Source organism: Chlamydomonas reinhardtii, chromosome 10, assembly GCF_000002595.2.
Source record: "Chlamydomonas reinhardtii strain CC-503 cw92 mt+ chromosome 10, whole genome shotgun sequence".
NCBI classification, from domain to species: Eukaryota; Viridiplantae; Chlorophyta; class Chlorophyceae; order Chlamydomonadales; family Chlamydomonadaceae; genus Chlamydomonas; species Chlamydomonas reinhardtii.
The window spans coordinates 4,620,389-4,633,343 of NC_057013.1; the positions used below are offsets into that span (position 1 = coordinate 4,620,389).

General features: G+C 63.5%; 1 protein-coding gene across 1 annotated transcript; it reads left to right on the forward strand.

Moving 5' to 3' along the window:
• The first annotated feature begins 119 nt into the window (after positions 1 to 119).
• On the forward strand, positions 120 to 12,931 carry CHLRE_10g452950v5 (uncharacterized protein). The gene is made up of 29 exons (XM_043066995.1): positions 120 to 379; positions 589 to 733; positions 1,081 to 1,111; positions 1,476 to 1,538; positions 1,862 to 1,972; positions 2,265 to 2,309; positions 2,737 to 2,790; positions 3,057 to 3,124; positions 3,419 to 3,548; positions 3,837 to 3,987; positions 4,281 to 4,435; positions 4,739 to 4,801; positions 5,283 to 5,342; positions 5,766 to 5,925; positions 6,183 to 6,300; positions 6,541 to 6,609; positions 6,821 to 6,893; positions 7,554 to 7,655; positions 8,152 to 8,205; positions 8,491 to 8,535; positions 8,858 to 9,007; positions 9,259 to 9,333; positions 9,573 to 9,648; positions 10,061 to 10,161; positions 10,485 to 10,589; positions 10,880 to 10,954; positions 11,093 to 11,221; positions 11,486 to 11,581; positions 11,879 to 12,931. Exons 1-29 carry the CDS (start codon positions 319 to 321, stop codon positions 12,017 to 12,019), a joined length of 2,706 nt encoding a protein of 901 aa, XP_042920392.1. The 5' UTR covers positions 120 to 318; the 3' UTR covers positions 12,020 to 12,931.
• Positions 12,932 to 12,955: the final 24 nt, after the last annotated feature.

Genomic DNA, 12,955 nt, shown 5'->3' on the forward strand with positions numbered 1-12,955 from the left:
CTATCCATCAAATGTGAAGTGCAAACGGTTGTATGGCGAAAGGCCGTGCGATTTAGGTCGACGGGTTCCATGCAGTTGCGCCCCTCGTGCAACATGTTTTCAGCCAGGTATCTGTGGATTAAATTATACACAGCATAATTCCATCTAGTACACATACGAGGTGGCGCGGCGGACAGCTTTGTGCCAAACCAAACTTGTTATCACTGTGGCACGAAGGCCTTCGAATGGAGCCTTTCTCGCATTCATGGTAGTCCTTAAATAGTGTGCTCAACTACTCGTAGTAGCTTTACCCGGCTGAGCAGCGACTGAAGCAGCGACATGAAGGTCGCTCCAGCGCCAGCCTCAGGGCAGCCTGGCGGAGGCAGCAAGAAGCCATCGGGTGCGTTGTTTACGTGCGGCAACGGACCAGCGCGGCGCGCGTTGGGAATTCGCGCGTGGCGCGCTCGGCGGGCGCGCTTGGCCCTGCGTGCCATTCCTTGCGCGCGCACACGCACGCGCACCGACCGCATTTGCAGCCTCCAGATTGCACCGCACCACGGCATCCGACACATGCCACCGCCGACTGAGCGCATGGCTCTGCTGTCGCAGACTATGGGTGCCAGCTGCACTACAAGCACGCGCGCGTGGTGGAGCCGGAGTCCACCACGGATGACGGCATGAAGCGGCTGAAGGACGTGGGCGACAAGGGCACGCTCATCACGGCGGCGGAGCTGGGGCTGGTGGACAAGTACAGGTAGGGGAGGATTGGGGCAGAGAGGGGCCGCCGATGGGGGGGAAGTACAGGTAGGGGAGGAGTGGGGCCGAGCGGGGCTGCCGATGGGGGCCGAGCGGGGCTGGGTGGCAGCACACGGTGGCCGGGTGGAGGCAGAGGGCTACCTGTAGAGTTCTGGTGTATGGCGGCAGCATCATGCATCACGCATGGCGGCATGGGTAATGCCAGCAGGCACAGGCGGCGCTGTGCCTGAGAGCAGCCAAGTGGCCAACGGCACAAGCACATGGCGCGTTATTCGCTGCCTCGCTCCGGTTTGACTTGTCCCACCCCCTGCGCCTCAAAATTGTCATCGTGCCCGATGGCCGCAGGGACCTCAAACGCGCGGGGCAGGACATTCTGGTGCGTGTGCCAGGCTGTGGGGGCGGCGGCGGCATCAGGGAGGTAGTGGTAGCAGGAATCAGTGGCAGTAGGGCCAACGGTGGCGGGACTGTCACAGGGGGCCGCGGGTCCTAGATCCCAATGCGCGTGGGTGGCTGTGCTGGACCACTCCTGTGGCCATTCCGCCCCCAACACGCCCTGACAGTTTCGGAGGGTGGGGCGGGGGAGTGAGGAGTGAAGTGAGGCCCGGGGGTCAGCTGCAAGCGGTTGTGTATGTACACGCTACTCCTCGCGTCATGCGCACCTCACCTCACCGCACCGCACCTCACCGCACGTGCCGTGCCGTGCCCCCGACCTCATGCCGCCGCTGTACCGCCACGCGCAGACGTGCGACTGGCCGTACCACTACAGCTCCATTCTGTACGCGTGCTACGGCAACCAGTACAAGGTGGGGCAAGCGCCTTGGATTTGCGTTTCAGGATTGGTGTCACGCTTCTCACCTGCCTATGCATGGATGCTGGCACGCGCGCGCGGGTTGCCTTCTTCAGTTCTTGCCACCTGCGCGCTTCTTACCTCTCAACGGGAAACGGAAAGCGGGAATGCCCTCACCGAGTTTGTGTGCTGAGTCTCTGTGCTTCCACCGGCTGCCAGCACCCGCTCCTGCTGCCTGCTTCTCCTCACATGCCCGCGCCTACATGCCCACACACCCACACCACCCACACCTGTGCACCCACACGTCCCCACACCTGTACGCCCCCACGGCCCCCCCAGATCCTCCAGATGGTGGAGCGCGAGTTCGTGGGCAGCACCCAGGAGCTGACGGCCATGCACACCACCCGCTGCTGGGTGGGCAAGAACAGCGCCATGGTGGCGGCCTACCAGGTGGGGGCAGTGGGCGGGGGCGGGGGGTGGGGGGGTGGGGCAGCTGTCCGCGCAAGACGGAGTAGCTTAATCGCAAGTGTATAGTTTTGGTGTCCAGTACTTTGGGCGTCGTCAGGAAAGCACCTCGCTCTCACGCGCGCGCTTGAGTGGTGCTCATGCTCGTCTTCCATAATACAATTATCAAATTTGCACCTGCACCTTCCTCGCCAGAATTATCAAACCTGCACCTGCACCTTCCTCGCCAGAATTATGAAATCTGCACCTGCACCTTCCTCACCCGCACCACCACCAGGGCCATCTGGAGACCATGTTGTACATCATCGACCTGGACATGCAGGTGCGGCCGGTGGGGTGGGGTGCGTGGGTGGGTATGGTGGTGCTGGGGTGGGTGCGTGTGTGTGTTGTTTGTATATGTTTAGATAGGGGCAATGGGAGAAGTTGCGGCCGGGCTGCGTGTTGGTCAGGTGAAGCAGAACGAAGGGTGGAAGGGAGGGGTAGCAGGGGCAGGGAGCCAACATAGGCCCGAGGGGTCCGTGGGTCGGCAGGCGGCTGGGCGCCGTCGAGGGCCGGAACAGCAGTCGACAGAAAATGGCGAGCAGGGCTGTGCAGGATCGTGGAGAGGAGCGGGGCAAAGGGGTTAGGCGGGCCTGCATCAGCCGGAGGGCCGCGGTGAGTGGGGGCTTACTTATGCGTGTGCGAGAGTGACGTCCCGGGCTGACGGTGGCACACAACCCTGACCCCATCCGGTGTGTGTGCACCCACAGGGCAAGTTCACGGAGGACCTGTTCAAGCAACGCGATGTGATGGGCAAGAACGCGGTGAGGGGGGCGGCTAGCGCTGGGGGATGGAGGCAGCCGTGGGGGTGGGAGGCGGCGGTGCGGGGGGCGGTGTGAGGAGCGGATAGTTGGGGTGGCATTGGGTGGCGGTGGAGAGGAGGACGGGGGCACGCAGCTCTGTTGGAGAGGGACCTGTGCGCCTGCCCAATGCCAGCATCTTCAGTCAGCAGGGTTAAACTATTGCCCACATTGCCTTGCTCCCTGTCATCTGACTCGTGGTGCCTGGAAACCCGCTTCCCGGCCCTCAGATGATGTGGGCGGCGTCGCAGGGTCACACAGACACCATTGAGGTGCTGCTGGTGCGCTCGCTGTACAGGTGGGCGGGTGGGCGGGCGGGCGGGCGGGCGGGGGGAGCGCGGACCCGGACCGACCGGTGCTCGCATGATTTCGAGCCGTGCGTGCCGTTGTGAAGCGGCATCCTCCCTCGATTATGCGCCCCCACCCCCACCCCTCCGCGCCCCGCCCCAGGTTGGGCTGGTATTCACAACACTCCCCGCGCCCTGCCCCTCCCCGCGCCCCGCCCCGCCCCGCTGCCTGCCCCGCCCCGCCCCGCTGCTGCCTGCCCCGCCCCTCCCCGCTGCTGCCTGCCTGCCTGCCTGCCTCCCCGCAGGCTACTTCCCGAGGACTGCGCCGACCCGCTAGTTCTCAAGACGCGCTGGAAGCTGGTGAGCCTGCTGGCGGACCTGGCCAGCCACTGCAGGGACTACGACCCGGGCTGCAGCCGCAGCTTCTTCCAGGAGGTGAGGGCGGGAGGAGGCGGCGGGAGGAGGCGGGAGGAGGCGGCGGGAGGAAAGAGGAGGAGGGGAGGGGAGGGGTTCGCGCGGGGGCTGAAGGAGAGTCGTGGGGTGGCGTGGGGACGAGGCCATTTTTCTGCCGGTCTCGCTCCTCCTGCACGCGCGCATGTGGGAGAAATGCCGGTTGAGCCGGGGAGGAAAGCGAAAGAATTAGAGAGTACTGAATCTAAGAGTTTTCAAGCATTCCAACCTAAGCGGGATGGATCCCTTGCCACGCTCCTGGCTCTGCACCAGGTGCTCGCCAGCATCAAGTACGACCCCGTTGAGGGCGCCCGGCAGGAGGAGGCGGCGGCGGCCGGCGGCGGCGGCTCGGCGCGTGAGGGCGCAGCGCTGCACGAGCCCACTTGGGGCGTGGACGACGGAGAGGAGGAGGAGCGGCGGCACGGTGCGTGGCTCGGGTGTGTTGATCCTCGTGTGGGCCGGGGGTGGGGGTGGGGGCCGCAGGTGTTGCAAGGGAGCTGCGGCGGTGTTTGGCGGCATGCCCACATGCACACTGGCGCAAGTGGCTTGGCACCAGCTGGGATGCACGGCTACAGCAAGGCACGCTCGTGTGGAGCCTCATTGCCGCACATCCTCCGCGTGCCATCACACGCACAGGCGCGTCGCGTCGCGTTGCTGCATCGCATCGCATACAGTCTTTGCGCTTAGTAATCCTTGTGCTCTTTGACGCACGCACAGGCGTCAAACACAGCGACCTGGTAGGGAAAAGCGCGGCGTCCACGACCGCGGCTGCGGCGGCGGGCGGCAAGACGGCGAGCGGCAAGCCCGGGGAGCCCGGGGGCGGCGGAGCTGTGAAGCTGAAGGACGTGCACATCACAGTGCGGACACTGCAGGTGCGGCGGCGTGCTTTGCGGGTGTGTGCTTTGCGAGTGTGCGGGTCGCGTGGACGCAGGGAAAGGAAGGGTCTCAAGTGCACACGCGTGTCTTGAGCTGTGACAGTTCAAGCCTTGCAACGTCGCATGGTCGCAATCACATGAGCTAAGAACAAACTGTTACGACCGGTCGTGAACTCCCTGGCTGCTCCTACTCCGCTGGTGCCTTGTCGGCCAGCTCTTTATTTGCGTGTGGCGCGCTTGGCTGACGTGCGCATTCACGTCCCCGCGGTGGCGGCTCGGTGCGCTGCCCCCCCCCCGCAGGGTGTGATCGTGTCGGCCTACCGCGCGGGCATGAATTGCATGGGCGTCATCATGTATTGCCAGGTGGGCGGGGGTTGGTGGTGCGCGCGTGTGTGTGTGTATGTGAATGTGTGTGGGGGGGGGGGAGGGGGAGGGGGATCGTTCATCCAATCCCACAATGAACTTTTGCCAACCCAGAACCCATCATGGCACGGGGTGAAAGTGCGGTACAGGGTGGCGGCGGGGCGCGGCTCGTGGGGATTAGGGGAGAAGGAGACCTGGGTGCGCTGGGCTGCACTGGCGAGGGGGAGCGGGGCGGGCGAGGGAAGGAGAGGAGAGCCGATGGGGCCGGTGGGCGTGATGTGCCCGACCCCACGACGTATGGGTCAGGATGGAGGGGGCGGGCCAGCGAGCCATGTTTTCCGACTTCCGACTTCCGACTGGATGAAACCTGAAGCCTGGGATGCCCGTTGCCGTGCCACGCCCCCCTGGTATCTCCTTGATGATGGGACTTTTTCATCGGGCCCGGGCACGTAATCCCCCCCTCCCCCTCCCCCATGTGCAGAGCCTGCTGCAGCAGGCGAGGTACTTTGATGACCTGGTGGCGCAGCTGACGGCGTGGGAGGTGAGGGGGTGGGGGGAGGCACGCACACGGGCCCGTGACCAGCTGCGAAACCTCCCTGCAAACCAACAATTTGTTCCCTCCCCCTCGCATGGGCTACTACCCCCGCCTGTATGGAGTCCGAGCAACACCGCGCCGTTCCAGCACAGCCGTCGCCTGACCACGCATGCCTGCCGCCCCCGCCCCTTCCCGACACCGCCCTCTCTATCCCGCCCCTTCCGGGTCTTTGTTTCTTTGGGATTCAACCAACTACCCCCACCCCCCTCCCCCGACTCCGTTCCCCATGAACGGCTTAACCCCGCCCTCCCCCACTTTGTCTGCAGTATGCAGTGCACATCCTGTACGGCTTTCCTAACCATCTTTGCAAACCCCCTTCCTAAGCTAATCATGCTTGCAAATCCCCAACCGCCCCTCCTCCCCCTGCAGGTGAAGCTGTTGGACACGTGCCGCAACAAGCAGGAGGTTCAGGCCATCCTGGCGCCCACCGAGGACGACCCCTCCGAACCGGTGGGATACGCGCTGGCCACCTTTGACAAGGCCTTCCTCAGCCACAAGTTCGTGCAGCAGATATTCACCGAGAAGTGGGGTGAGTGACGCAGTGTCATGAGGGAATGGGTTTGGGGGTTTCCACGGCAAGCGTACCCATTGTGAGTTGTTGGGGTTGCTCTCGCCAACCAGCGCCGTACCGTGCGCCCGCGCGCCCCACCTCTCCTGCCCCCGTCCCGCCCCACCCCGCCCCCGACTGCATGGTCATATCGGTAGCGCCAAGACTGCTCTGCTGCACCAACCTGCCAACACCTTTTCGTCTTGACCAAACATGCGTGCAAACCTCCTCCCTCGCAGACACCATGGGCGTTACCGACTACACCAAGTCGCTGTTCGGGGTGGTGTGGGGCGGCTGCTCCCTCGTGGTGGCCTTCGCGGCGTGGGCCACCATCTGCCCGCTGGTGGTCGTGGCCAGGTGAGGTGGGGTGGGGGGAGAGGGAGGGCGGGAGGGAGAGGGAGAGGGAGAAAAGGGGCAGGGGCCATGCGAGCGTGGCGTCGGTGGCGGGGACAAGCCCGGAGCCGGGCAGGGCCGGAGCCAACACGTGATCGGCGGATAGCACTGTGCTGGGGAGTCCTCGACTTTGGCGCTTAGTCGTATTGTCGGTCGCTTTGGCTATGGCTATTTTTATCCTTGTCTGTGTGTGTGCGCTGGCAGGTCGTTCCTGTCCCCGGTGCAGGACTTCATGATGCGCGGCAAGGTCATTGTGGACAGCCGCTTCCCATGGTGGGCGGGGGGCGGCGTGACCCTCCACGGCACCTACAGCGAATCCATGCAAGGGTTCCATGGCTCGCCTCCCACCCTGTCCTCCTCCTCATCCCCCCTTGGCTTCCTCCCGCTCCCCTGCCCCTTCGCCCTCACTCCCTCACCCCCACACCCCCTGACACCCCCTCGCTCCCCCTTCCCCTCCCCCCTTCCCCCTCGCCCCATCACGCAGGCACGTGCCGCTGTACCGGTGGCTGTTGACGCAGTGCGCGCTCATCACCTTCACAGTGCTGCTGTCCTACCTGGTGCGTGCCGGGTGCATGTGCACGTGCGTGTGTGTGTGTGTGTGCGTGTGTGTGTGTGTGTGTGTGTGTGTGTGTGTGTGTGTGTGTGTGTGCGTGTGCGTGTGTTGGTGGGAGGATTCCTGTGTTGTTTGGAATGTAAACTCACGGGCACAGCCCAGGCGTCACCCAACGCACAGCCACAGGAAGGCACCCAACACGAGTAACGTCAGCAGGACCACGTGGCAAACCATGTACAACACGGTTGAAAGCCCGGAAGCCGTAAGCAGCACCTAGTACTTGGCATACGCAGAACACGTAAGCAAGCAACTCGTGTACAGCGAAGATGCTTACCATGCACAATACCTCGGCAATGAAGTTAGGGAATAGTGGGAAGGCCAAGTTACCCAAAGTAAACAGGAAGACGGAGCATTAAATCCCTAAGTTTACAAGTGCTTCCGATTGGCATGCTAGCACCTAGACCGCCGCCGCCGCCCATCCCTCATCTCCCGTCTAATTATACCTGGAATTCCATGACGCGCCCGCCCCCAAATCCCCCGTCCCCCAATCCCTCAATCCCTCATCCCGCCCGCCCGCCCCCCCGGTGGATGGTCTACCGTCTTCCTTAACTAGTCATGAATGTAACCCCCTTCCAATCCTTCCAATCCTTGCAACCCCCCGCAGGTGTTTTCCTTCGACCCCTCCGACCCCGTGCCGGCCTCCGTGGCCCCCCTCAACACCTTCCTGGCGGTGTGGTGCGCCGCCATCCTGGTGGACGAGGTGCAGGTGGGCGGCGGGTGGCGGGCGGGGGGCGGAGGATGCGGGCGGCGGCTTTGGGGGGTGGCGGGTGGCGGGCGGCGGGTGGCGGGCGGCGGGTGGCGGGCGGCGGCTTTGGGGGTGGCGGGTGGCGGGCGGCGGATGGCGGGCGGCGGCTTTGGGGGGTGGCGGGTGGCGGGCGGCGGATGCGTGGTGGGGGTATAGCGGGCGGGTTGTGTTCGTGGGGTTGTGCGGGTGTGGCGGCTGCGGTCTGTGCGGGTGTGGCGGCGGCGGGTTGCTCGGTTTCGACTGGCTCCCTGCCTTCGTTGCCGCTGTGGTGGTGACTGTGGCTTCGTGCTGAGCAGCGTCCTTGCACTTGTTGCGCTTGTTGCTCGCAAGATTCACGCGCGCACGCAAGCTCCCTATAATACTGCCCACTGCAATGCGCTGATGGGACAAGCTCTGGCATGACATGTGCCTCAGGATACCGGCAAACCGACTGGCGTGTCTGTGTGTCTGTCTGCAGGAGTATGTGGAGGAGGGGCGTGCCGAGTACATGAGCAGCGGGTGGAACGTCATGGTAAGACGTGACACGGGCCTGGGGGTTGGGTATGCAAAACCTGAGCTCATGTATCTGAGAACCAGGGCCGGTGGTTACGAAGAAGGCGGTCAGGAGGAAAGAAGATGGTGCACTCGCTGAGGGCGAAGCACGGCGGGAGCCGTCAGACACGGCAGTGCGGCACCGCCTCCATATCTGCAGACTACTCGCTCGCGGCGAGCCTCGTCCTCCCCCTCCCGTCACATCCCCTGGCTGTCGTGTCATGTCGTGCCTAAGTCGTGCTGTGTCGTGCTGTGTGGCCCGCAGGACGTGACCATGGCGCTGTCGTACATCCTGCACTACATCCTCCGGGTGTGCGAGGGGTGAAGTGGGGTGCGGGGTTTTGCGCAGAGGGCGAATTCAACTCCGTCATCACCAGCTAGCTACCTCCACAGGCCGACTGTCAACACTAAGCACAATAGGACACATCGAACATTGCACCAGCTAAACACACCACACCGCATGCAAACATACTTGACGCTTGCCCACTCCCTCCTCCGCCCACTCCCTGCTCCACCCACTCCTCCTCCCCCTTGGCTACAACCCCACTTCATCAATCATGACTGTAACCCCCATTCACTCCCCAGCCAACATCCATTCCTCCTGGCCCTCAATTCCTCCCGGCCCTTCCCAGATCATTGCGGTGCGGGTGACCGACAACCTCAACATCCTGCTGGTGGTGAACGACCTGCTGGCGGCGGCGGCGCTCATGGCCTGGTTCCGCATGGTGTCGGTGTTCGAGCTGTCGTCCGCAATCGGGCCGCTCATCCAGATGATGAAGCAGGTGGGAGCGGGTGGTGAGGTGGGGACGGGCTGAGGGGTGGGTGGGTCGTGTCCTGCAAGTAGCATCAGTCGGGGGTGAAAGCGCCACATTGCTTCGGGCATGTGCATGCGCTGTAGTGTCCTTGTTCGCATTGCAGCGGCATGTGCATTTTACTAGTCACCTCTCATGTGGCCGCCGCCCCTCACGCCGCCCCTCGCCCCACCACCTCCACCACCCCGCCACCCCCACTCCCCCACCCCCACCGCCTGCAGATGCTGATCAAGGACGTGACGCGGTTCGCGCTGCTGGTGCTGGTCATCCTGCTGGGCTTCAGCGTGGGCATGGAGGTGGGGGCAGGCGGGGGCAGGGCTGTGTGGGGGGGGGCGTGGCGGTGGGGGGTAAGAGGAAGTAGAGCACCCTCTGCCGGGGGGGCCTTCAGCTGCGGTTGTATAAGAGATGGGGGCTGATGTGGAAAGCATCTTATCGATGGGAAATAACATCGTATCGTGCTGGTGGTTTCCAAACCCATCTGCGCGCACGCGCAACCTCTCTGTTCCCTCACTTTCTCCCCAATCTCCCCCCTCAGGCTCTATTTCAGGAGGCCTGCATAGAACGTGACCCCACAACCAACGAGTGCACCAAGTATACGTCGTGGGGATACGGTGAGCTCCCCGGGCCGGGGTTGGGGCTGGGTTGGCAGCTACATGAGCCCAACGAGTAGGTACGGTACGTGGGCGTGGGGTGGCGGTCATACACGAATCACATGAATCACATGTGCATGTTGTTTGGGACTCAGATTTGGCTGCCCTGCCTCGCTTCGCCCCTGAAACCCCTAACCTGTAGCGATCTGTTCACGCCGTCTTTCTTCCTTGTCCCCCTCCTCCTCCCCCCACCCCCCGCGCCCCGCGGACGTCGCACTTCCATGTTTACCTTGATACCAACCGTTCGCATGCATTGCTACCTCCACCTCCTGCACCATCATGGTACTAGCTCAATCCATGCTGGCTTCAGGCTGCCTCCCCCTTCACCGCTTTCTTACCCCCTGCTACTCCCCCGCTGTCTACCCCTGCACAGACTGGCAGAAGGACGGGCTGGTGGGCGGAATGACCTTCCTGCAGTACATCGCGCTGGGCAACGCCAACCCGGTGGACTTCGAGCAGAAGCGCGTCACCGGGGTGAGCGAGGGAGCTGGCGGCGAGGAGTGAGAAGGGCGGTAGAGATAGAGCTGCTACACCCCGGCCCTGCCCGGCCCCGCTGGCATCCACTTGCTGCCAGCACGCACTCGCTGCCTCGTTCATCCACTTCCTACACGCACACGGCCTCCGCATGCTCCGCCCCTTTGTGCTCCCCCATAACAAACACCTGGCGCGCCCACGCCCACGCCCGCGCCCACGTTTGCGCCCATTCCCACGCCCATTCCCACGCCCGCGCACATTCCCACGCCCACACCCATCGCCCATTTCTACGCCCTCGCCCACGCCCACGCCCTCGCCCCCAGGTCATCTTCTACCTCATCTTCGCCATCGTGACCGCCATCCTGCTGCTCAACCTGTTCATCGCCATGCTGGCCGACACCTACACGCGCGTGTCCACACAGGCCATGGCGAGGCGGCGCTTTGAGGGGGGGGGAGAATGCAGGGGGAGGCACTGGTGAAGCGCTGGTGCCGCTCGGCCATAAGAAACCAGAGGCACGGGGCCTGATTTTGCCACCGTCACAGGCGGCGTTACTGTAGAAGTGGTGCCAGGGGGGCGTGTCTCGCTCTGGCTTGCTGGTGACGCTCTGTCTTTGTCCGCGCCCGAATCGCCCCAACTTATACCGTAGCCACCTTTCCTGGACGTCCATTCACCATCACCTCACCGGCAACGTCCGTCTATTCCCCTCCCGCGCCACAGGTGGAGTTCCGCTACCGCAAGGCTAAACTCATGGCCTCCTACTCGCGCCGTGACTTCGTGTGTCCGCCGTTCAATGTAAGCCCTGCCTCACGCTTTGCGCTACTGCACTGCACGCTGTTGCACCCGCCCCACATGGCCCAGCGCACGTGGACACGCTGACAATCACATGCGACACGTGACCGTGTTGGCGCCTTTTTACCTGCTTCTCCGCAGCTGCTCCACCTGGTGTGCGCGGCGGTGGGCAACGGGCTACGGCGGCTGGTGTGGGGCCCGGACGGCTTCACGCCGGTCAGCATGCGCAAGAACGAGACCGTGCCGCTGTTCAGCTGGTACTTCCCACAGGTACATGCATGTGTGATTGCGTGCGCGCGCTTTTGTGTGTATGTGTGTGCGTGTATTTGTGTGATAAGATAAACAAAAGGAAAGGATTGCCACATCATGTGTGTGTCTGTGCGCCCCTTGGAATGCCCACACAACCATCGCGCCACACCACAGCACGCCACCCCACCCCACCCCACCCCACCCCACACCACACCACACCACACCACACCACACCACACCACACCACACCACGCCACGCCGCACCCTGCACCCGCCCGCCACCAGGGTGAGGAGATGCGGCAGGTGGTGGTGCTGCAGCGGCGGGTCGTGGACGACTTCCTCAACTCCAACCGGGTGGCGCTGTTCCGAGAGAAGCTCAACGTAAGTGCTGGGGTGCTGAGAGCTCGGTGGCTAGTTGCTATGGGGGCGCCGGGAGGGCTGGGGAGGGTGTGGGCGGCATCGACGCACAGGACCGAGGGCAGGCACGGGGAACCGTTCCCAAGCGCTTGTAGAACTCTTGTACACCCGTACAACCCGTACAACACGCGCGCTGGCACGGAACTGCATCGCCTTGCGGAGGGGCCACGGCCTTGCTTTGCTGTCCCCGCCCGACACCCGTGCCTGACACCCCGCGTGCTTACACTACCTCTCACGCACGCACCCACGCACCTGACACAGGCCGAGCTTCCGAACCTGGTGCATGAGATGCTGAAGCAGAAGGGCAAGGGTGACGGAGGCGCGCTCGCCGGTGGCGGCGCCGCCGCCAGCACCACGGTGCTTGCCACCGCCGTCAGTGTGACCGCCGCTGCGGGGCACTAGTCTTGGCGCGAGGGTCGCATAGTGCTGGAGGGTGCGAGCGGAACCGCCCTCGTTTGTAGCGCTGGAATAAAAGCAGGAAGAGCAGCGCGCCGAATCTGCTTATGATTGAAGAAGGGACACTCTGGTGAGGGACCATCTGCGATTCTGCGTTTGGTGGTGGCTTCATGTTCGCTGTACGGAATAAGATCCGGGTGGACTGTTGATGGCGAGCTGCTCGAAGGAAATTGCGGCGCGTGCTGTTCAATGAGCTACTCTGGTCGTACGAGAGGCGGGATGGGGAGTGGGAATGATGTGTATGGTATTCAAGTGAGAGTACACGGTACCCCTTTTAGTTTTTACCGTATGAATGGCGGTCGCGTGATTCATCCATTGCATGAACTTGCATATCCATGTACTGAGTTGTGGCGCTCGTAGGGGCTGCGAAGGAAGGCCGGCGGGTGGCTGCAATGCCGCGCGACCTGTGCACGGGACCGACGGCTGACGGGTGTAATGGCTGGCCGCTAGCAGCAACCCTGCGCTTCCGGTGATGTGGGGCTGTTGGCTGGCCCCGTGATGTGGGGCTGTTGACTGGCGCCGTGCTTGAACGTTGGACAGCAGAAGCGCAGGATGTAAGCAAGGCTGCAAGGGGATGCGGGCACGTAGGCACGGTATGTATCAGGGCTGTGGGAGAGCCTGCCCGTGTAGCATGCGGTTGCGGCTGCTAGTGTTGAAGTGATGAGGGCGCACAGAGCCTATTAAGCATTCTAGTGGTTATGCTGGAGTGCGTTGGTGACTGTGTGTCGGGGTAAATGATGGCGCCGACCAAATATGGGCGCACGGGAGGTCGTGGCAAGCGTCCGGGAAGACACAGCAATGGTTATGTGGGACCGTGCGTTGCCACGCTGCATCGCAGCAGGCCCATCTACAAGCTGTGGTGCTCCATACCAAGCCGTTCCG

Excerpts from the sequence above, each read along its gene's own strand:
- CHLRE_10g452950v5 (XM_043066995.1), top strand. The coding sequence starts at position 319 with ATGAAGGTCGCTCCAGCGCCAGCCTCAGGGCAGCCTGGCGGAGGCAGC. Across the intron at positions 5,926-6,182 it reads GATATTCACCGAGAAGTGGG|ACACCATGGGCGTTACCGAC; the intron begins GTGAGTGACGCA and ends CCTCCCTCGCAG. Across the intron at positions 10,162-10,484 it reads AGCAGAAGCGCGTCACCGGG|GTCATCTTCTACCTCATCTT; the intron begins GTGAGCGAGGGA and ends CCTCGCCCCCAG.